We start from the raw sequence: 25026 nt of genomic DNA on the forward strand, positions 1-25026 counted from the left end.
ATTACCAAAGGAGTAAAACAAAAATAAAAAGCATGTAGTAACAGGAAAAACAGCAAAACAAGATTAACAGTAGTAAGGATGGACAATATTGTTCTGAGGTAGCTGGGTTAAGGCCTCTTCAGGAAGGGAGGAATTTGAGACATTGTGCGTGCTCGGCAGTGGTGAACAGATCAAACCAAAATTCTCCTCCATCTCTGAAGAGACTTTGAACCACCTCCGGAAGAAGACACCATTCGTGATTAGCAAAGCACCTATGGCCGAGTTAATCTGCACCCGTCAGATATTCACAGCCTCTTGATACAGTGGTCCATGACACCACACCACACTGCTTGTTGCAATATCGCAACCATATCCCACACTGTGTGGGAATAAGGGCCCAAAAAGCATGCAGTGTTCACTGCCTGCAGTACCAGGTTGGTGAAAGAGAAAATGCTCTTACCGAAGAATCCAGTCTCTTGTATTCCCTATCCAGTGGTGTGGTAGGGAATGTGCCTTGATTTATCCTGGAAGTGAATGCCTGGACCACCAAGCACTCAGGGCTGGGTCCCAAGGAGTGAGCCAATGGCAGCTAGCAATGTTCCTGTGCACAAGAGTGCCTGTGCATGGCTTAGCCCAGACCAGAACACCTATAAGGGCTTCATTAAAAGGGAGTAAGGGTTTTGCCAAGTATTCCCCAGGCTGAAGCACTATCATCAAGACGCCAAAGACATGGAAAAGAAGGAACTGAGGGCATCACACAGAGGTTGCGCCGATATAGGCACAGCGCACGTCACTTCCAGTGCAGAGGACGGCACAAGGAGCCAAACAGCATGCAATGGGTTTGCTTAAAATTTTCTAGATCTAGTCTGATGCCTGGGGAATATTGTAAGGTAAGGGTTGCACGGCTGTATGTCTCTATCAGATACCCTGGACTTGCCATTCAGGAGGATAGGTCTGAAATTGCGATATGTCCAGACAGCTCCGATAAAAGGAAGTGTCTGAGAGAGTGTCAGGTGGTGCTCTGAAACATTGATAATGAACCCCAGCGAGTGCAGGAGATTCACCGTACTCTGGAGGTGGGAGTCAACTGCCTGGGGTGAGCCCAACTTCACCAAACCATCACAGAGGTAGGAAAAGACTGTAACACAGGACCTCTGCAGAAGTGCTGCAACCATCGTCATTGCATTGATGAACACCAGAGGGTTGCTGGTAAGGTCAAAGGGGAGCACAGCTAACAAAGTGCTTATAGCCCAACATGAACCGAAGGCAACACCTGTGGGCCGGCAGGACGGTGATGTGGAAATAGGCGTCCAGCACTACCATCCAGTTTCCCAAGTTGAGGGGAGGCGGGACGTGAGCTAGAATGAGCATTATGAACTCCTCCTTCGATAAGATGTTAGGAAGTGCAGGTCTGGAATAGGACAGGTGGGTCTCTTGTGCTTTTTGGGCACCAGAAACGAACAGGAATAAGGGGCCTTCTGCGCGACAGGGATTGAGAGCGTCATAGAAGCGTCCAACACAGGCTCGACAGGGAGCGCTCCTACAGTGTCTTTGGGTTCATGGCACGGTAGTCTTCACAGGCCTTGGAGTCGTAGCCCTGCTCCAAGCACCACAAACAAACCAAGTGTGGGTCTGTCACAGACATCTACCACAGTGTTTGAAACCTATTGGTTTCCTACCGGACATCCCTAACACACCAGGAGAATCAAATTCTCAAAATAAATCTCAATAAGACCAAAAAAAAAAAAAACCTCAGTGAAAAACTGACTGGGGATAACTTTTTTCCGAATCTGTGCAGACTGGCGTGGAAAGAAAAGAACGGATCTCAGAGTGCTGGAGTGACGCATATGTGGGCACCACGCACAAAACCTCCAGTGCAGAAGATGCCGAGCAGAGTGATACCACCTGGCGGCGTAGGAGTACTGCCCAAGAATTTCCAGATCCAGTCGGACACCTTTAAGGTTGCGGCTAGAAGTCTCTATGTGATAGGGATCTGTTCAGTTCCGCTTATCAACCTTTCACTCATGATTGCCTGATAATTGATCTATTTTGGCTTTTAAATGGTCCATCAAAACAAGCAAATGTAAAACAGTTAAGGATATAAAATATCAATTACATCTAGTAATCATTTTATCAAAGAATCCCTTCAGCAGCCTCCATTCAGCTAAAGAAGATCTGGAGCTCCAAGGACCTAAAGCTGCAAGACAAGACTTTAACACAATCGTAAAATGGGTCCTTCTGTATGGAGCAGAAACTATGGGGACAACAGTGACCACCATCAACAAAGTCCAGATCCTCATCAACACCTGTCTGAGGAAAATCCTCCAATTCCGCTGGCCAAACAACATCAGCAACAATGACCTATAGCAGGTGCCTTTCCAACTCTCTGTTCATGATAGAATCATGAAAATACACAGGGGCTGAATAGGTCACGTCCTACGCAAGCCTGCATAAACCACAACCAGGCAAGCCCTCACCTGAACCCTCAAGGGAAAAAGAGAAGAGGAAGGTCAAGAAACACCTGGTGTTGAAGCCTAGAGGCTGACTGCAAGGAGATTGGTTACACCTGGAGTCCAATTGAAAGAAAAGCCCAGGACAGAGATGGCTTGAGAGTCCCATGAGGGGTAGTACGCAGAAGTGAGAGTCATCATTTTCAAATGATTCAAGACTCACCAAAGCAGCTTTTTCAATGGGGACGTCAAGAAGTTCAGACTGTTTAAGATATGGTACACATCTTAGTTACATGCATTTAGCTCCATTCTTACTGGGAAGTTGATTTTAATGAAATACCTAATTTATTTGGGCTCCGATTAGAATGACCCGAACCAATAATTTGGAGATTTTGTAAGGTTAATTCCTGAGGAATTGCATTGTATTTTTAATGATTTTGATTGCCAGGATAGGTTTTTGCATGACTGTGGCTAGATCCGAAACCCGCGAATAGTTTACTGTGGTGGTCACAATTTGAATATGTAATCAGTTTGGAACTATCCATAATTAACAGGAACCTAGCCAGGAAAAGACTGCCATTACGGACCCCACTCATTAATCAGATTGTAGGTCTAATGGGAATCAAGGGAAATAATTGCAATATTCAATGTTGTACAGTGCTCGATTGTTTTTCTTCTTTTTGTTATATTGTACGCTGTTATTTGATATGTACAAAAGGGGGTGGTGATGGACGGAGCATCTGAACCAATCAAACACTCACACCCAGTCAATAGATCTGGGTGTAATCCATCAGCGTCCCCCTTTGGTACCGCTTTGTTCGCCATAAGTTGGCAGGGTATGCTCAGACGTGAGTCCCTTGTTCACTTTGCCACTGGATTCAAGCAAGCCTGGCTGAAGACGGCTGTAATGCCAGAAACCGGTCCTAGGAAGCTTGAATCCGGTCCAGGGAAGGCACGGCTTGGCAGTTCGGGTTGGACTGTTCCCATGAGGCACAGGGTCAGACTGATTTGCATATGGCCATGTCTGAACTGGGGTGGCAGAGGGGGCTAAAGAACGGTGATGGATTAAACCCAGATCTGTTGACCGGGTGTGAGTGTTTGATTGGTTCACATGCTCCGTCCATCACCACCCCCTTTTGTACCCCCTTTTGTACCGCTTTGTTCGCCATAAGTTGGCAGGGCATGCTGAGACGTGAATCCCTTGCTCACTTTGCCACTGGATTCAAGCAAGCCTGGCTGAAGACGGCTGTAACGCCAGGAACCGGTCCTAGAAAGCTTGAATCCGGTCCAGGGAAGGCACGGCTTGGCAGTTCAGGCTGGACTGTTTCCATGAGGCACAGGGTCAGACTGATTTGCATATGGCCATGTCTGAACTGGGGTGGCAGAGTGGGCTAAAGAACGGAGATGGATTAAACCCAGATCTGTTGACTGGGTGTGAGTGTTTGATTGGTTCAGATGCTCCGTCCATCACCACCCCCTTTTGTACCGCGTTATTTGATATGGGACATTTAATATTTGAAAATGATGAATTTCTGCCTATTTATTAATGTTGTAAAATTTCTGAATTAAAAAAAAAGCGCTGGGTCCAGCTTTTTACAAGTGGTTTGCACTGATGTTGACACGAGTTATGGTTAAGGTATTTAAAAATATTGTAGACTCACATATGGTCTTGAAGTCAATGAAAGAATGCAATAAACACTATCGTGAAACCAAATGAGCAGCTGATGCTTTGTAGGTCACATAGACAAACTTTTTTCATTTAATTTAAGAAAAGATGTATAACAAAAATCGTAGCACGAACAATGCAACTGATAGCCCAGCATACACACACTGATCAGACCCGCGGTATGAAGGGTAGACTGACGAAACTACACTAAAAGGTCCTACAGTGGACATAGCTAAATGTAAAAACAGGGAAAGGGCTTCTGTACCTATATGTGGAAAAAGTGTTTGACAGAGTTAGGTTGTTCTTGCGGGAAACACTCAGCAAACGCTTCTGGGGGAAACAACTGTTAATTTTAAAACCACCTCAGCTCCACTCAAGGTGATGGCCATCTATCCTCCCGTACATTTAAACCTGGTCATCACAGGAATTAGACTGGGACAAGGGGAGTTTAAACTGTGCTTGCTGGTTGTGTTTTGTGGTCTATGTCTGCTCACAAAGATCAATTCCTGAATTTTCGAAGAAGATGACACTTTTCAGAAGTGTAAGACGTCAAGATTAAAGCAGCAAAACCTAAAGTCATAAATATGACACTTACAATTAAAAGAATAGAATAAATGTTTAAAAAAAAGAATAGCTGAGGTGGACCAGATTTGCAATGAAATGCTTGGTGATTATAATAATGTCATCAGTACAGGGGACTCGAGATACAAATTTCAAGATATCAACTAAGCAAATCAGAAGACACTTGAGCAACTGGAAGAACTTTTGTATTTTTCGAGTGGGAAGTATATCAGCAGACAAAATCTCAGTTTTAACCAGAGTATCTATTGCTTGTGCTGACTTGACAGACCTGAGCGTTAAATGGTTTTGAACAAGATATGGAAATGCGCAGCTATTATTCCTTTGTAATATACCCAAAAAGAGTCCGCTGCAGTTTCCACTCTACAGGGTTGGTCGAACAAGAGAGCCACTTCTTTGTTTATGGTCAATCAGACTAAGGGTCTAATAACGAATACAAAACAAGCAGACGTTTTATAACAACCCATGGACTGTAGGATTATTCAGAAAAACATTCACACTCAATAATATTCCTAAAACCAAGACAACAAAAAATGAAAAACCAAGCTTCTGCCACTTGGTGTTGCACAGTTGGACCTCTAGACTGAATATCATTATTGTACTCCATGAAAGCACTTGAAACAGACCACATACTTATATATTCCACAATTTCAGGATACTTAAGACATAACTTTAAGGCAAGAGCTGACCACGGATACATAAAAATACTATCCATTTGTTGCAGAGCCGATCTCACCGACACTTCCCAAGGGTTTCTTAAAAGAATGACCTTACCCTCTTCCAGTGTTATCAGGTCGCCCTCCATCTGAAAGAGCTACTGTGATGGTACGGGCGTGGTCTGCTAAAACGCGGTAAGCCATATCGATTCCATCCACATCCTCTGCACCCACTTTCCCAGTGTATGGCCTGGCACCGGTGCCCTGTCAGCCAGAGGAGAAAACTGTAAGCATGCTGTAGGTATTGCTTTTCTATGTAATATCACAATGCACTATTCCTCTGGGGGAAAGTGCCAAAGTGTTTTCTGTGACGGGTACCTTATATATCAGTGGTATCTAATACAAATTCAAAAGGTTTCCATCAATGCCAAAATTTCCTTCTGTAATAATTATTTAAATATAATGAATCTAAATAGAACAGATTTACATAGTGAATGTTAATTCTCAAAATCGGGCAAGGAACCAGCACTCCTGGACCCATGTTGGAAAGCAGACATGCTTTTCGTCATTCATTTATCAAACACCACCAAAGAAAACCAATGTTCTAACAATAGACATGGTATTTCGCTTTTTGCATGTAAAGCCATCATTTGTCCTTTATTTTCATCACTAATATTAATCGACTATCAAAGAGAAAGGCAAGCAATGATCAAACATGGAGACTGGCCTCCACTACCAGCATTTACAGGTGGTACTTCTAAAGCAGACTAAGAATGCAAGAATGAACAAGAATGAACAGATGTGTCAACTAAATGGGGTCTCATCTCAACGCCTAAAGGGGAAACTCCAGGAGAGAAGACTGAATAGATTTTGGATACATCCCAGTCTCCAACCACTGACGAGAGCTCTTCTAGAAAATCAAACTATCAAATTGGCTGGACATGATCCTGTCCATGTATAGAGAGACACAACTGTTCTGCTGTACAGATGAAGGACTGAATTACCCGGAAGATGTACTGACTGGGCTTTGAGGCAGTACTCCCCTCAAATTCTAAGGAGCACTCAAGAATGAATGGGTGTGAAGAACGATTCATCTACACTAAAGGTAAAAAAAAAAGATCATAAATGACGCAAGATCGGCAATAGCTTCTAGAAGCAGAAAAGCAGGTCACTGCTCCTTCACTGGAGCCAGCCGACTCTACAGTGCTCAACTGTGCCATTATGACCTGTTCTTTTTGAGTGGGTAGAAGGATCCTAACCTTTAATAATCATGTATCCATTGTATATGGAAACGCGTTGCCTTGGACTTTGAAGAAGGCTCCTATACTGAAGAACCAATATCAAGTAATATTCCCTTCATCGTGAGGTTTTTTCTATTCAAACTCTGCTACATTCTCATTAAGAATTGCCATGAACATGCAAAGACAGACTAAATATGTGACCGAGGATTTACATGGAGGTCAGAACCACTTTTATATTCTACTTGAAATCAGATTGAAGAAAGTGGCTACTAAGTGTATGGATTGATGTCCAGGTGGCCACTGTAAACATCTCAGACACTGGGGCTTTTCCCCACAGCTCTAGTAGCTGAATTAGCAGATTGGTTCCTTGAGGGATGAGCTTTAAGCTTCATGGTAAGGGAATTTCTAGTTTATTGGTAACAAAGTTATGTATGAGACCCTTTACCTGGCAAGGGGCAACTTAAGTATTTCCAAGTATGTAAAGGTGGCCCCACATTTCACTTGTAGCTGACTAGATTTGCTAATGTTTTTCATATTATCTAGATAACGGCATATAAACTCTTCTGCGGTTCTAAAGGAATCTGTTGAAAGGGTTTGTGACCAGATACTTACACCGAATGTAAGATGTTGCTATACCAGGCACGATCTCACACTTCAAGCTAAAGATCCCTTTGAGATGCTGACATCTTTGGTGTGAAAAACACTTCTTGGAAATCATGATCTTCTTGGGGGGGTGGGGGGGGGTCAACTCTGTGATTGCCACTTTTTGGAGCTTTGCTTGGAGCATTCTGTGTTTTCTTCAGAACAAGAATGTTTAATCAATTAATCAATTTGAGCAGCCTTCTGCATACTAACATCCTCTGGGACCAAAGTTTATAAATAAATATCTCACCTAGAAGACTATGGAGGAGGTCTTCAAAATTAGAATTTGATGAAGTGTACTTCTAATGGCTTTTGCCTTGACAGCGAGCAACACTCGAAAATGTCAGAGATAACTAGGTGATTGTCTTTGAATGTCTGAATAGAAAACATAATGAATATGCTACTTACCAGTATGCATCTGTTCTTGGCAGGTAGGGCTGCTGACATTCATATCTATAGCATAGATCGGCGCCTAGTGTTGGGTCCGGATGATTGCACATTGTTGTCCTGGAAGAGTCTTCGAAGTATCACGAGATAGGTGGCTCCTCCCCTGGACTACAGTGCGCATGGCCATCGACTCCATCCCCAGATTGTTTTTAGCCATTGTGGTGAAGATGGAGTGTAACAGTGTGAGCGATGACCATGCTAAGAGTAAGTGTAAATTCTGCAGCCGCTACAGGCGCCGGGGAGGGGGGCGGGCGATATGAATGTCAGCAGCCCTACATGCCAAGAACAGATGCATACTGGTAAGTAGCATATTCAGTTCGAGGCATGTGGGCTGCTGAATTCATATCTATAGCATAGAATAAATAGCAGTCCCTCCATTAACGGCGGCCGCCTGTGCCAGCTGCAGACGTTTGAAAAAGTGTCTTAAGAACAGCCTGCCCTACAGCTGCTTGGAGTGCACATCTACACAGTAGTGTTTAGTAAATGTGTGTGGTGTAGACCATGTGGCTGCTCTACAAATGTCTTCCAAAGGGATATTACCAAGGAAAGCCATGGAGGCCCTCAACTTGCGGGTGGAGTGGGCTCTGGGGGGGACCGTTAAAGTGCGCTTAGCCTTGTGATAGCAAATCTGAATACACTTACCGATCCACCTGGCTATACTAGCTTTGGAAATGGGGTTGCCTTTGTTCTGGGCTGAAAAGGCAACAAAGAGTTGTTGTGTCTTCCTAAATTCTTTGGTCCTATCGATGTAGTACATCAAAGCTCGTTTGACATCAAGAGTGTGGAGCATTCTTTCGGCTACTGTCTCTGGGTTTTGAAAGAATGCGGGCAGTTCAATGGTCTGATTGACATGGAACTGCGAAACCACTTTAGGAAGAAATTTAGGGTTAGTGTGCAGCACCACCCTGTAGGAGTGAATTTGAATGAATGGCTCTTGAACAGTGAGCGCCTGTAGCTCACTAACACGTCGTAGAGACGTAATGGCGATGAGAAAAGCCACTTTCCATGTTAAGAACTGAATCTCACATGAATGTAGAGGCTCAAAAGGTGGGCCCATCAACCTGGTGAGGACCACATTGAGGTTCCATACAGGAGCTGGCGGGGTCCTGGGAGGGATGACCCGCTTTAGGCCTTTTAGGAAGGCTTTAATGGCAGGCACTCTGAAAACGGAGAGATGCTGCCTGTTTTGGAGATAAGCCGCTATGGCGGATAAGTGTATCCTGATGGAAGCATATGCTAGATTGCATTTGTAAAGATGTAACAAATAACAGATGATGTTGGGAGTGGATGCATCTAGCGGGTTGATGTTGTGTTCAGTACAGTAAATGACAAACCGCTTCCATTTTGCTGCATAGCAAGCTCTGGTGGTGGGCTTTCTTGCCTCTCGTATGATATCCATGCATTCGGGAGGCAAGTCAAGGTAGCCAAACTCTAAGACTTCAGGAGCCAGATCGCCAGGTTGAGCTGTTGCGGATCTGGATGCTGAATGTCGCCAAGGTTCTGCGTCAAAAGCCTGGGTGTGAGGTGCAGCCTTTGATGCGGTACCACGGATAGTTCTAGAAACGTGATGTACCATGGTTGGCGTGCCCACGGTGGAGCAACTAGGATGAGTGTCATCGAGTGTTGCTTTAGCTTTCGTGCCACCAGCAGTATGAGAGGTGCTGGGGGAAAAGCGTACGCAAATCTGCCTGACCAGTTCATCCATATCGCATTGCCCTGCGACTGTGGGTGAGGGAATCTGGCGGCAAAGCTTTGGCATTTTGTGTTTTCCCTTGTGGCAAACAGGTCTATCTCCGGATGACCCCACTGCTGGAAGTACGGGCGGAGTACTGATGGATGTATCTCCCACTCGTGCATTTGGTGGCTGTATCTGCTGAGCAGATCCGCCATCTGATTGTCCTTGCCCGGGAGGTGTTCCGCCATGAGGAAGATGTTCCTCTGAATGGCCCACTTCCACATGCTCTGAGCCAGATGAGACAACTGTGGAGAGTGTGTTCCTCCCTGCTTTTGAATGTAGTACATGGCCGTCATGTTGTCCGTCCGGATCAACACGACTTTGTTGCACAGATGTACTTTGAAAGACTTCAATGCCATGAAGATTGCCATCAGTTCTAGGTAGTTGATGTGCATCTTCTTTTGCTGTGTTGTCCATAGTTTCTGCACCGTATAGTGGAGTACATGCGCTCCCCATCCCTGGAGAGATGCGTCCGTCGTCAGGATAATGTGCGGCACAGGCTCTTGGAACGGTCGGCCCTTGCAAAGGTTGTGTGGAGTCCACCAATGCAGAGAGTTGTATGCCCGACCGGTCACCAACACTAGGTCGTTTAACTGTCCTTGAGCCTGAGTCCACTGACGAGCCAAGCATTCTTGGAGCGGACGCATATGTAGCCTCGCGTGCGGGACTATGAAGATGCAGGAGGCCATCATGCCTATCAACTGCATGAACACTCTTGCTGGGAGCGAGTGTTGCGGTCTGAACCTTTGGATCAGTGACCGAATGCTGTTGACCCTCACAGGATTTGGCTGAGCTGTGGCTGCCAGAGTATTTATAGTCGCGCCCAGGTACTGCCGCACATGGGCTGGCTGAAGGTGCGACTTTGGGTAATTTAGTGAGAATCCCAGATCGTGAAGAAGGTGAATGGTGTGGGACATGTCGGCGGCGCACTGCTGGGCCGACCTTGCTTGGACAAGCCAGTCGTCCAGATAAGGGTAAACATGAACGTTCTGCCTCCTGAGGTGCGCCGCCACCATCGGCAGGCATTTCGTGAACACTCTGGGCACTGTGGTCACCCCGAAAGGGAGGACGTTGAACTGATAATGCCGACCCTGAATGGTGAACCGGAGGTATTTTCTGTGTGATGGATGCAGTGGAATGTGGAAATAGGCATCTTTGAGATCCAAGGTTGCGGGGAAGTCTCCCTGATTGAGCAAGGGGAGAACTTGCTGCAGTGTGAGCATATGAAAGTGTTCTGATAGAATGTACTGATTCAGGGGCCTGAGGTACAGTATGGGCCTGAGGGACCAGTCCTTCTTTGGGATTAAGAAGTACAGGGAGTACACTCCCGTGCCTTCTTCCTCCACCGGCACGAGCTCGATTGCCCCTTTTTGCAGCATGACGAGTACCTCCTGCTGCAATAAGTGCAAATGCTCTGTGGACATAGGACGGTGTTTTGGTGGCATGTTGGGTGGAGTGGATGTTAACTCCAGACAATAACCGAACCGGATAAGTTTCCTGACCCACCTTACTGTGGTGATGGATTTCCAGACTGGCAGGAACTGCTGGAGTCTCCCCCCCCCCCGACAGGTGTAGTATGGTCGGGGGGCAGTGACAGGGCGTCACTGTTTGTTGGTGGCGGAGGAGCGGGAGTTGTTGTTTCCGCTACCTCTGCCCTTGGTGCTATTGCCCCGATAGCCGCCTCTACTCTGCTTGGTGTAAGAGGACTGCGCCCCACCTTTATTGTATTGCGTTTGCTGGGACATCTGGCCTCTGGAAACACCTTTATTGCCTGAGCGACGAAAAGTGCTGCCCCGAAACTGCTGGGACTGTAGAGCCCCCATGGACTTCGCAGTCTCGGTATCCTTCTTGATTTTCTCTAAGGTGGTATCCACCTCTGGACCAAATAACCTATCTGGGTTTACTGGCTGATTGAGGATGGTGGTTTGTATCTCCGGCTTGAAACCGGAGATTCTGAGCCAGGCCTGACGTCTCAACATGACACTGGTGTTAATGGCTCTGGCCACGGTGTCCGCCACGTCCAGGGCACATTTAATAGAAGCGTTGGAGATAAGCTTCCCTTCCTGAATAAGCATCTCAGCTGCCTCCTTATACTGGTCTGGAAGATGTTGTAACAGGGTCTCTAGCGTGTCATAGTGCGCCCTGTCATATCTGGCTAGGAGTGCTTGAGTGTTAGAAATACGCCAGATATTGGCTGCTTGAGCCGCCACCCTCTTCCCTGATGCCTCCAGCACTTTTGATTCCTTGTCGGGGGGAGGAGCATCACCAGTGGTCTGGGAGTTCGCCCTCTTCCGGGCATTAGAAACTACCAGAGAGTCCAATGGCAACTGGCCCTTGATGTAGGTAGGGTCCCCAGGTGCCGGCTTATATTTTTTTTCAATCCTAGGGTTGATCACCCTGGCCCGTGTGGGGTCCTTAAAAATGTCTGCAGAATGTTTCAGAACCCCTTTCAGCATGGGGAGAGTTTTGACAGTCTTCTCTGCTGTTGAAAAGGTATCAAATAGGAAGTCCACTTCGATAGGGTCAGCGTGGAGCTCCACGTCGTGGTTCTTAGCCGCCCTCTCAATTAGAGCATTAAATGCAGCTGAATCCTCAGTAGGAAAGGGCTTGACATTGTAGACCTGAGGGTCCTGTGCAGTATGCTGATCCACTGGGTCACCTGCATCTGCCCTTGAGTCTTGTTGATCCTCAGGATCAGTGTTGGCAGGAAAGTTATACTCCTCGTCCTCACCATCTCCACCCTCTACATCTGAATAGGTGGGTGAAGGTGTAGCCACTCGTGGAGTCCGTGGAGCAAGAGGCTCCACCAGAACAGGGGAGTCCACAGCAGGCTTTTTGCGCTTCAAAGGAATGGTGTAGGACGCCAAAGGCTGAGTTGCCGTGATCTTCCTCTTGTAGAGGGTTAGCTTCCCGGTGTCGACGTCGATAAAATGTTCCGACTGCTCCTCTCCCGAGGGTTGTCGAGGTTTTGAGTTCCCAAGCGGCTGAGAAGGCTTCGACGCCGTAGACTCGTGGACGGGCGCTTCGGTGGCAGACCGTGGTGCGAAGGCCTTTGGTGCTACCTTCGGCGGCAACGTAAACAGGAGTGGCGTCGAAGACTTTGGCGTTGCAGCAGCCGGCTTCGGTGTGGAAGCATCCTTTGGTGCGGCCGCGGAAGCCTTGCTCCTGATGCGCTGTAGAGAGCCCGACAGACGTCTTCGGTCCACCAGCGAGTGAAGACTCGAGCGTCGATGCCTTGTTCTTATCCGGCCGAGGCACAGGATCAGCCCTCTGCGGCACACTGCGCCTTCCTTCCGCGCCGACGGCCTTCGGCGCTGACGTTGACTTGTCGGTGGACTTGAGAACCGGGTGCGGGGCCCCAGCCTTCGGATCGACGCCTTTGGCCGATTTTGGCTCGACGCTCTTGACCGACTTTGACTCGGCGCCCTTGCCCAACTTTGGCTCGGCACCCTTGGTCGACTTCCCCGGGTCGACGGCCTTCTTCGGTTTCAGCTGCCCCGACGTGTCTGAAGACGAGGAGTCGGCCGGAGGGGCAGACGTCTTCTGTGTCGACGGCGTCTCTATTGGTTTCGTTTTCGTCGACACCGAAGGTTTCGGTTTCGTTTTTACCAAGGTAGGCTCCGTAGAAGTATCCGTAGCCGGGCCCGTAGGCGAGGCCGTGGATTGGGGTGGAAGGTCTTGGGTAAGGCCGTGTGGCGATCCCTCGACCTGAGCCTTAGTAATTGTTCGTTCGGGGCTTAGCTCTTCACATGAGCTATCTTCTGTGGCCCCGTAGGCCTCATTGTCGTCTTCTACCTCGTCGACGACTTCTTCCTCGACCACTTCGACGTCCGCGTCATATTCGTAGTCTATCTCCTCCGCCGGAGGGGAAATCTGCATATGAACTTCCTGTTCGTCTGCTTCTTCTCTGTCGAAGATGTCCACTGGTGCCGGGGCTGACCGCTGGGCCTCCTGGCGCGCCACGCGCCGAAGTCGAATCGTCTTCTTCGATCGAAACCTGGAACAAGCCATACAGTTGGCTTCGTCGTGGTCCGGCGACAGGCACTTGTTGCACACGGGGTGGACGTCGATGTGTGGGTACTTAGATCCGCACACGGGACATTTCTTGAACGGACTCCGTTCCATGATGTGTCGTCGAAAGTCTTGCTGCGTCGACCGGGCCTCGAGCACCGAAGAGTCACACGACTCCTCTGGACGTCCGACTCGGGAACTGAGCCGGAACAGAGCTGGGCACCGAACGCAAAACAATACCGACGCTATAGGAAAGGCCTTCGGGCCTTAGGAAAAGTCTATTTCAATTCCGAACTGGAGATGTCGAATATACATCCGAACCCAATGGCGGAAAAAAACAATCTGGGGATGGAGTCGATGCCCATGCGCACTGTAGTCCAGGGGAGGAGCCACCTATCTCGTGATACTTCGAAGACTCTTCCAGGACAACAATGTGCAATCATCCGGACCCAACACTAGGCGGCGATCTATGCTATAGATATGAATTCAGCAGCCCACATGCCTCGAACCTGGAAATACTGTACTCAACATTAAACACCTCATCAACAACAATAGACAACAAAATGATGTGCCCCATTCAGCTATTTGGGAGTAGATCATCTATGTACCAGTTTAGATCAGTACTTAAAAACAGCTACATCACAAATCCTCTGGCGCGAACCACGAGGCTTGCTCATCCATAAGGCAATATTACAGTCATATAACCTAGGTACTTATCAGCCTTATCTATAGGAATAATGTTCTTTAAAATAAAGAGAATAAGCGAGCCTTCATTTTGGCCTTTTCAATCTTGGTGAAGTCTTGCTGTCAGGAAATACATCTGGAGAAATACATATTACGTGATGCTATTTAAGTTTCACAGATGAACATAAAACATTACTAAAATGATCTTTATTATAACTTGGAATTAGAACATGCAATGATGATGCTAATCTCTACTTTAACAGCCCTGGCATGCAGCTAGCTAGTGGTTTGGTAATGTGTACAAGAGCAGCTGTTCATTTATGCGATAATATAACAAACTATGCAAGCCGAGATAGCTGCACATCAGGGTTTAACACCTTCACAAATGGTCCATAGTAATATTAAGCACAGGATGTATTAGGTTTGTGAAGTAGTGAGTTTCGTTTTACTCCAAACTCATTTCATATGGAAATTTTTAATAAGATGTAAGAGTGTTTGAATAGCATTCTTTTTACTTTTTCTATTTTAAGGCTGGTGTGCAATCTTAACCGGATTAACAGGCATGGCTACTGAAAGAAGCAGAAACACTAACAGGCTTTTAGCTTTTTTATTTAGGGCTATGCACAACCTTACAGTGATGCTGTTTAAGAGATTTCTGGCAAAAATGTTTTTGGGGGGATTGATGGGCCATATCAAACATTACCTTTAACTTATTCAATCACTTGGTAATATAATATTTTGATTTTATTTTCCTGTACAAGGGAATTTGTTTCTTTTATTAACCAGGCAATTAAGTATTTAATTAATATTCTAAGTAGCACTGTTAATCAGACCTCCACTTACAGTGGCAATGAGGCGGAAGAGAGCCTTCAGAAGGGGTAAAAGTCTTCAAAGTGACCTGGAGAAGGCACTCCATCTACTTACCCGTATACCACCCAAATTCAACCTTCGGTTCATCAAATCGAATGGAATAGGTCAGCTGGTCTGATTCTTTTGCAGTGTCTTAAGTTCCTCCAGGACATTTTTCCCAGTAAATATACATTTTCACTGTATCAAAGTCAATAGGGGAGGAGACCATATGGAGTGTGGAAGTGCTGTTTTTACATATATCCAGAATCACAAGAGGGACACTTCGTGAAAAGCCCAAGCCTAATGGCTGTGGGCAGAATTAGGAAACAAAAACAGAAGCTAACTAGATTTCTAGTGCCAATGCACTGAACAGTCACTAGACCACTGAAATCAACAAAATATTGGTAAATGAAAGATTTTCATGTCAGAAAAAGAATTAAGCTAAAACACAAGAGAGTTCTTATTGGTCATAGATGTGAAATTTAGTTTACGTGAGCTACTGATAATTATTCCATGACACCCTTTAGAATCAGTACCTGACTGCTGTGTCCGCCTTCTCAGTTCTCCTTTCAATGGTAAGTAGACAAGTCTAGATAAGGCCTATATTTAAACTCTAGCCCGATTTTGAATTCTAATTGACTTGCTGATGAAAGAATAAATAAACTAAACTTAGTAAATGTTGCCTACAGATGGCCATAGGATTTAAGCAGTTTTTTAGAAGTCAAAGTATCTGCTGGTTACAGGACTACAGTATTCTTAACATGGGCTGGAGTATTATGTGTTTATACATATACATTACAGGATTGGATACAGAGAGGCTAGGCTCTCTTATGGACCTACCAGAATTTGATGATCAACTAATACAATATAAAAGAGAGACTGACAATGATCCAACCATCTGGCTGACAATTCTGGGAAAATCATATTTAAGCTTTAGAATACCTATCAGTATAGAGATGGGATTCAATTGACCATCCGATAATCCAAAATTAACAATTCAGCCTCTTGTGTAGTGAACAGGATGGAGTCTGATAAACTTTCCTATGACATAGGGATTGGCCAAAGTCTGATCAACCGCAAGGATTCAGTTTGAGTCCTGAACACCTCAAAGAATAAGGTGAAATTATACAGAAGTGTAAGCTAAATGTGATTTCTGAAGGTGTAACAGGTGGCATACTATCTGTTGAACCGCAGACGTGCAAGGGTCTTTATGCGGGTTTGTACAGTAGAGTAGAAAATGCTTCCACTTGGCTACACAACAAGCTCTTGTGATTGGGTCTCTTGCCTCCTTTAGAGTGTCCATACATTCAGAAGGTAATTGCAAGTATCCAAACTCTGACTTCAGGAGCCAGAATACCTGGTTGAGTTATTTGGCTGCCTTACCCTGCCCTTGCTGTGGGTGAGAATCTCTGGTATGTTGGGAGCTTCTCATGAGCAACTAGGGACAACTCAAATAACGTCGTGAACCAGAGCTGTCGCACCCAGGTAAGAGCTATGAGAATCATCTTGAGATGTCAGTCTGAGTTTCCTGACCAGATATGGAATTAGTGGGAGAGGGGGAAAAGCATATGCAAATATCCTTGACAAGTTCATCCAAAGAGCATTGCCCATGGACTATGGATGTTGGTACCTGGAGGAAAAGCTTTGGCATTTTGAGTTTTCTACAGTGGCAAACAGATCCACGTCCAGTGTCCCCCACTGCTGGAAGTAGCAATGAAGGACTCAGGTGGAGTTCCCACTCAAGCACTTGTTAATGCATCCTGCTTAGCACTGCTAGGCCACTGAAATGTCCACTCACGGAAGATACTCCGCCAAGAGTTGGATGTGATGTCGAATAACCAGGTGCCAGATGGCGTGTGGTAGCGAAGACAGCTGTATCAATTGCATTCCTCTTTGTTTCTGGATGTAATACATTGCTGTTATGTTGTCTGTCCAGAGAAAACACTTTCTGGTTATGTGGAGGAGGAAGGCTTTTAGAGCCATCTGAATCGCTAAGTGCTAGTATGTTGATGTGGAGTTTTTGCCGATGACCAGTCCAAGGACCCTGGACCTTCTTGTCCGTCATGTGTGCATCCCACCCTGGTAGTTTTGTATCCGTGGTGATAGTCACTTGCGGTACCGGGTCCAAAAAAGGTCTGCCTTACCCACAAGTGCAAAGATTGATGGACCCCGATTGAAAGAAACACTAGATCCTCCAAATTGCCCCCGTTTGAGATGCTAGTCATTCCTGTACGGGGCACGTGTGTATCCTGGCATGAGAAACTATTGAAATACAAGAGGCCATCATGACAAGAAGGCACATCAAAGTTCTGACTGGCAGGTGACAATATGGATGAAAAAGAGCAAGTTGGTTCTGGAGATTGAGAACCCTCTGTGAATTCAGGTATGGTGTGGCAGAGATTGAAATGAGTATCGCTCCAAGACAGGTTAGTATTTGAAGAGGCTGTAACGGAGATTTGGTGACATTGTCAATCCCAATTTGTGTAACAGGCTGATGGTGGCCTGTATATCTTGCAGGCACCTCTGTCTCTTTGAACTCTTGATCAGCCAATCGTCGAGGTATGGGAAGACATGAATGAACATTTTTAAATGGACTAAGCAAACAGAAGGAGATGATGGACGGAGTGCTGAAACGTTTCAGACACTCACCCCTAGTCGCAGATCTGGATTGAATCCATCATCATTCTTTAGCTCACTTCGCCACCTCAGTTCAGACAAAGACATATGCAAACATGCTTGAACCTGTTCCTCATGGGAACAGTCCAGCCCGAACTGCTAAGCCAAGTCTTTCTTGGACCGGGAACAAGGATCCTGGGCCCGGTTTTGGGGTAACACCCCTCATCAGCCAGGCTAGCTTCAATTCAGTATGCAAAAAGTGCAAGGGACCCACGTCTAGGCATATCCTGCCAACAGGGCGAACAAAGTAAACAAGGAGAGGATGGATGGAGTGCTGAAACATTTCAGACACTCGCCCTCAGTTACAGATATGATATGAATCCATTATCATTCTTTAGCTCACTTCACCACCCCAGTTCAGACCCAGCATATGCAAACAGGCTTGACCCTGTTCCTCATGGGAACAGTCCAGCTCGAACTGCCATGCCAGGTTTTCCCTGGACCGGAAATAAACATCATAGGACCGGTTTTGTGGTAACACCCCTCATCAGCCAGGCTAGCTTGAATCCAGTGGCAAAGTGAGAAAAGGGACCCACGTCTGTACATACCCTGCCAACTTAGGAAAGTGTCAGTGCTCCTTCCATTATCTCCATGCGTTTGCCTCGCCATTTTTAAATGGACTACCACCACTGCTCGACATTTGGTAAACACTCTTGGGACTGTTGTCAGCCCAAATGTCAGAACTTTGAACTGGTAATGATGACCACTTACCACTAACCTGGGATACCAGCGATGTGCCAGGTGAATCGGTATATGAAAGTATAAGTCTTTCAGATAGAGCACCGTAATGAAGTGGCCTTCGTGCAGCAGAGGTATTATATCCTGTAGTGTGACCATGTTAAAGTGGTCTGACACAATGTCAAGATTAATGTCTGTGTAGGACAGGCTCTTTGGCACCCTCTAACAGAGCTTGTATCTCCTCCTTGAGAAGGTGTGGGTGTGGAGGAATGTTTGATGGGCAGGAGGGGAGTTCTAGGTGGTATTCGTTGCGGATGATGGATAGTAGCCACTGGTCTGAGGTCATCTCTGGCCACAGGTGGTGAAAACTGTTGTAGCCTTCCCCCGACAGGTGTTGTGTGCTCTGGAGGAATGTGTGGCGAGTAACTGTTTGGAGGTGGAGGCGCCCTTGCGAGAGTTCCTCTACTTCTACCCCTTTGTTTGAAACCTCTTTTGTAGTAGTTTTTGGCTGCTTGCCGAGGATATTGCTGCTGCTGCTGCTTTTGATCTGTCTGGGTGTTAGATGTGACTGTTCTGGAAGCTCCTCTTCCCTGATACCTACCAAAGGACTGTTGGTGTGGTGTAGTGGGCTGCAGAGGCCCCATGGATTCTGCGATCTGTGTCTTTCTACATTTTCTCTAGCTTGGAGTCCACCTCTGGGTCGAAGGGATGGTCCCCATCAAAGGGGACATTAAGGAGGTGTTGCTGCACCTCAGGCTTGAACTCGAAGGTGTGTAACCAAGCATGCCTACGTAAGAGAATAGAGGAGTTTAGTACTCTCAAAGCAGAGCGCTTACCCCTTTTTCTATATTGCTTTCGGAGACATTGTATTAGCTCCTCCATATTGTCCCAAGTGGCCCTGTTCTATCGGGATAATAACCCAAACAGTTACCTATGCACCAATGTTTTCATGCCCCACTGCTACCCGCCTTCCTGATGCATCTATGCACTTGCTTTCCTCATCGGTACCTATTGCATCTCCAGTACTCTGGGAAGAAGCTACCCTCTTCCTTGCTGTTGTTAGCAGTAAGGAGTCAGCTGTTGGGTGTCCCTTGATATAAAGTGGGTGAAGGTTTGTACTTCCTCTCAAAGCGTGGTGCAAGGACTCTAGTCTTGACTGGGTCTTTAAAGATCTGTGTCGATTTTGAGCATGGACGCTATCATATGTAGGTATTGAACAGGGCGCTCAGTCTTAGAGAGTGTCTTAACTAGAAAATCCATCTCCTCCTTCGTAATGTGCATTTGTACATTATGATATTCAGCAGCTCACTATGGTAGGAGAAAATATCATCTTGAGGTGATGCCTTAGCTGGTACTGGGACTTCAATGTCTGGACCTGGGAGTACAATATTGTATGCATCCCAAGGATCTGAACTTTTGGAGGGTCTGTAAGTCTGTGTCATGCTTATAATGACTAGGGATCTCTGCGTTTGAATCATTTGAGTGTATGGATGATGGTGAAAGGGGCTTTGGAGGAGGTGTAATGTGATGTTGAGTGGCATAGAGTTAGTGGTTTTATGCCCCATACTTTTCCTCACTGGAAGAGGCTTTGAAAAGTCTATATTCTGCCCTTTCCATTTGTAGGCCTTCTCAGGCAAATATGCATCCTTAATAAGCGCTTCTTGTGCATGAGCTCTTGAAGAATTTCGAATTCACAACCCTCTATATTTGGCGTTGGTATTGTCCTACTTTTCTTAGGCACCTTGTCTTTCTCATGCTCAGTTGGACTGGCGTTTTTTTTAGTAGAAGTGTGGCTTTGCTCTGAGGACTTCTTCAGAGTCGATTGGCTCTGATGAAGTGTGTGTTGACGCAGTACTCTTTCTTGGCTCAGACAGCTTTGTTGCCCCCGAAGGGAGGCTGGCGAGGTGTCAGAGGCATTGTTGGCGCCATAGGCTGCGCCATCGTTAATAACTTTATCGGCACAGAGTGCGAGTGCATATCATCTCCACGCTTGTCCCTATGGCCTGGAGCTCAATCCTGATCAGTTTCGTTCAATCTCAACTCAGAGGCATGCTCTCTGTGTTGGCCAGAACCCGAAGCCTGTGGCGCACCCAGGTAATTGTGGGTGGACTGTGTGGGCAGTCTTTTGGGGTAAGAAGGGGATTGTGAACGTGGGTACTATATGGCCCTTTGTGTCGTTTTTGTCCTCGGCCCTAACCCCAATGTCGTCAGTCCCTCTGGAGTTCCACAGCCAACATCTCAGACTCTTCTTCCTCATCATGTTAGCTGGACTCATCGGAAGCTAAGTAGCATGGACTGCACAGAATGAAGCACCCTTCTTCTGGAACATAGTCCTCTGCATCGCTGATCTGTAGCTGTTGTTCCTAGTCTGCCGAGAATTCAGCTTCCGCCTCCATCTCCATCTCCATAGCATAAGCCAGGCGTCGCTCACGTCTGGAGCGCAATGTCTTTTCATTCTTGAACAGGCTGCACAATCCTGATATAGTTACGCTTTGGCGACAAGCAAAGGTTGCAGACACGATGCTGGTCTGAGTAGGGGGTATTGTGCTCCGCATTGAGGGCATGTCCAGAAAAGTCTCTTCTTTACCGTTCATCACCCGGAGCCGAACATTCTCAGCGGATTCTAGATAGGGCTCTGGTGTTGAAGCTGACTGGAATGGAAGGGTCGCTCAAACCCGAATCTGCCGTCTAGCGATGACAAGGAGAAGTTGAATTTGTCGAGTTTAAGACGCTATGAACCAGGTAGGTGTCTGCGGGCCGCGAAGGCAACGAAGAGGCATGGAACTCCGGCGCAATCCGTACAAACCAAATGGTGATAAAAATCAATCCAAAAATGGAGCTGCTGAACATGTGCATTCTCTCGTAGAGGAGGAGACTATGTCACTTCAGCAATAAAAAAGACTAAATATGAGAAAACCAAGTTGTAGAGTTCGAACCCAACACTAGATGGCACGAGTGTGCATAGCATGTGTATTTGCAGCCAACACATGCTACGAATGTTAACATTACTATTAAGTCTCTAATGCCCTTGCAATCCATGTCAGTCCACTTATTCAAAGAATTCTGGCCATATGCTGCAACAAAGCGGTCATTAGGATGTAAGGCTGACATTTAGAATTACTTACTGCAACAGAGGATAAGACAGCATAACCTCACCTTTTGAATGGCTTCAAAATAAGGGATGAAAAGGTCTGTGTCATAGTTGGACATCTTGGTCTGCAAGACAGAGACCAGCCGCTCTAGGCCCATCCCCGTATCAATGCTCTTCTTGGGTAAAGGCTTTAGGGTACCATCAGACTCCCTAGAAAGGAGATAAAAACAGTTCATCAAGGTCTTTGACAACTGCTTTCCTAAAGCACAACCGACATTTCATTCACTGTCCCCCAGGCGCATATTCCAGAGTTTCAATTTGCTTGGGAACTTGATATTTGTGGACCTGCAGCCTCGGGGTGTAAGAATTTGGCTAAAACCTAGGTAATTGAATATTTAAGCACAACATGGAGGTATGTCAGATGAAATGTCATACAAATTGGATGGATAATACTGGAAGATATCAAAGATTAAAAGTTCCACAGTGATCTTATTCAAGAAACTTGATACATTTGAAGTTTCTACATAAAGTTAACTGAAATAACCTACAAGAATAATTACTTATTAAGTGAACAGTCCACTGATGTGAAGGTCATTTGGGAATTATTGTAAATGAATGAATACATTATGAAAGTGTGCTCTCAAACAAGTTTTACTCGACCAAAACATAGTTCAAGTCAAATGTGGGGAAAAATGTCTTTGGGGTCTTGAAAAATAAAAGGAGATGTGAAGTATACGCACACAGATTCAGATCCACTGACTGGACACATGATCCTGAAGACTCTTTGAAATCATCAATACAAATTCCCTTTGATAATAGGGATTAGCCTGTGAGGCTTATATTCTGTAAGCCAAGAAGCTGCTAGGGTTTCAGAAGGGAATGTTAAGCTCTCCACCTACAAAATCCACCCTTTTTACAGGAACCCAAATTAGGTTGCTCTAAATAAAGCGAGTTATTGTCCGAAATTGTCTGCAAAGTGATACTGGCACAATCTTGCACTTTCATAGTTATTTATGTATAAGATCCACAAAATTAGAGATCCTTTTTAGATCTAAGCCTACCAGACAGCACAGCTGTCTGGTAGCTAAAGACTCTTGGAGACATTCTCAAAGCTGACCTAAGAACGCATGCAGCCCATTTCTAACCATTGGGCTTTGTGGATTGTAACTCACATTTGCTTGCATTCTATTTGCTGCCTTTATTTATTTTATGCTGTCCATGTCTTTGTCCCTCCTGTGGAGCACAGCCCGATTACTGTATTGCACGAGTGCTTGCTTTCTGTAAGCAGACCTTTAAGTTTTGATCTTGTCTTTTCACATTTGCTGTGCACGACAGAGGTCAAATGTCAGGCTTTGTCTTCCAAGTGAGCTTGGGGTTTACTTTTTTTTCTCAGACTACAAAGTATGAGGACTTATCCGACAATCTGGGGGTGCGAAAGGGAAGGCTTTATTCTAGCACAATTAAATTTAAATTTCTGTAAATAAATTGTGCAAATATTTCAGAATATATTAGAAATAGGAGAGTCTCTGGCCTTGAAGGATTTCGGCTCAGAGTCTCTGGCCTTGAAGGATTTCGGCTCAGAGTCTCTGGCCTTGAAGGATTTCGGCTCAGAGTCTCTGGCCTTGAAGGATTTCGGCTCAGAGTCTCTGGCCTTGAAGGATTTCGGCTCAGAGTCTCTGGCCTTGAAGGATTTCGGCTCAGAGTCTCTGGCCTTGAAGGATTTCGGCTCAGAGTCTCTGGCCTTGAAGGATTTCAGCTCAGAGTCTCTGGCCTTGAAGGATTTCAGCTCAGAGTCTCTGGCCTTGAAGGATTTCAGCTCAGAGTCTCTGGCCTTGAAGGATTTCAGCTCAGAGTCTCTGGCCTTGAAGGATTTCAGCTCAGAGTCTCTGGCCTTGAAGGATTTCAGCTCAGAGTCTCTGGCCTTGAAGGATTTCTACTCAGCGTCTTTGACCTTGGAGGATTTCTACTCAGCGTCTTTGACCTTGGAGGATTTCTACTCAGCGCCTTTGACCTTGGAGGATTTCTACTCAGCGTCTTTGACCTTGGAGGATTTCTACTCAGCGTCTTTGACCTTGGAGGATTTCTACTCAGCGTCTTTGACCATAGAGGATTTCTACTCAGAGTCTTTAGCTTTGGAATGGCTCGGTTCCAAGTCTTTGGCCTTGGAGGATTTTTGCTCTAAGCCTTTCAGATTCGAAGGTGGAATCTTCATCCCGAAGGTATCATATGTTTTGTTGTCGAAGGTGTCTGTTCGGCATTGGATCGGGGCTGGCTCGAGCCAGAGCCAGAAGGCTTCTCTTTTTGTTTCGGAGCCGGACCGGAAGGCAGGGCATCAGAAACGTTTAGTCAGTCCCGACCTGAACCCGAGGGCGAAGGAGGGAGTGGAGCCTTTGCCTTATGTGGAGTGGGCACAGGAGGATGTGTACTCACGGTATGCTGACCCGATCTGCTCTTCTTCCTCGGTCTCTTGAGCTGGATATTGGATACCGGAATCTTCTCCGAAGATGTCCGGAATAGAGACGCTCTGATGTTGCATTTTGTGGCACCGAGCCCGACAATCACAAAGTGTCTTTTTTCAATCAGAATGATCGACACTCGTCGCAGTCCTTCTCGTCGTGTTCCGGGGACAAGCAGCAGTTGCAACCTTCGAGCAAGTCGGTGCTTGGAAATTTAGCACGACACCCGGGACACAGCTTTAATGGAATCGTTCTATCGACTGCTAGCGCGTCGGCACGGGTAGGCCAGATGGCCTGCCTCGAGTTTTCCGATGGAAAGTTTTTCGAAGTGAGACGACGCGCGTCGAATGAGGAACCGCGATAGATAACACAGTCTAGGGTAGTGGATTGCGAATAGGGGTCTGCAAACGGTACCGAACCGTAGCGCAGCAATACCCATCCGAACCTGATGGCGTAAAAAAACAATCTAAGGATGGAGTCGATGACCATACACACTATCACCGAAAGGAGGAGTCACCTACCTCGTGACTGCAAGACTTCTTTGAACAAAAACAAAGTGCAAGCATATGGACCCAACACCAGATGGTGATCTTTGCAAAAGCATATGATCTACAGCTCATATGCCTCGAACATGTGTTTTTTAAGCAAACAAGAGATTTGTAAGGGGTTCTGGGTATACAAACATGGTGAGAGCCACACAAGTCACACCACAGGTGTCTAGTTTTCATAGATGTCCTGGGTTCCCTAGGTGCCAGCTGACCAGCTTATAAAACAAGCGTTGGCATAGCCAATAGGTCTTGCCTTTGGGACCTTATGTGTTTAGCCAGAACTTTTGGCTATGTTGTAGAGCATTGTGGCTGCTGTGCATTATGTTGAAAAGTTATAATAAAAAGTGTTAAGCATTTTTGTTACCTTTATACAAACGAAGACGACATTATATGCAACTGAAAACCCTGATTAAAAAAAGATTTTAACATAAAAAATGTTGTCTACTTTTTTTTGTACTTGCACTGCTGGCAACTTCTTCCTGCCTGTTCTCATGCTTGTTTGTTATCCATTTTTTTGTTATCGGGGAGGTGGACAGAAATAACGGGGGAGTGGAGATTGGAAAACAGTAGTTTAATTAGAACATGTGAGATCTAATAAAAACAGCTTGGCACTTCTTAACCTGAGCTTCACATTGAGC

General features: G+C 46.0%; 1 protein-coding gene across 1 annotated transcript in view; it reads right to left on the minus strand.

The window, feature by feature from the left end:
- Positions 1-25026, minus strand: part of AARS1 (alanyl-tRNA synthetase 1) — a 373026-nt gene that overhangs the window by 274364 nt on the left and 73636 nt on the right. Inside the window, exons 6-7 of the mRNA XM_078670073.1 lie at positions 21450-21594; positions 5449-5594 (exon numbers count right to left, since the gene is read on the minus strand). Of these exons, the coding sequence (XP_078526199.1) occupies positions 5449-5594; positions 21450-21594 (291 nt within the window). The remainder of the gene's footprint in view (positions 1-5448; positions 5595-21449; positions 21595-25026) is intronic.

Source organism: Lissotriton helveticus, chromosome 12, assembly GCF_964261635.1.
Source record: "Lissotriton helveticus chromosome 12, aLisHel1.1, whole genome shotgun sequence".
NCBI lineage: Eukaryota > Metazoa > Chordata > Amphibia > Caudata > Salamandridae > Lissotriton > Lissotriton helveticus.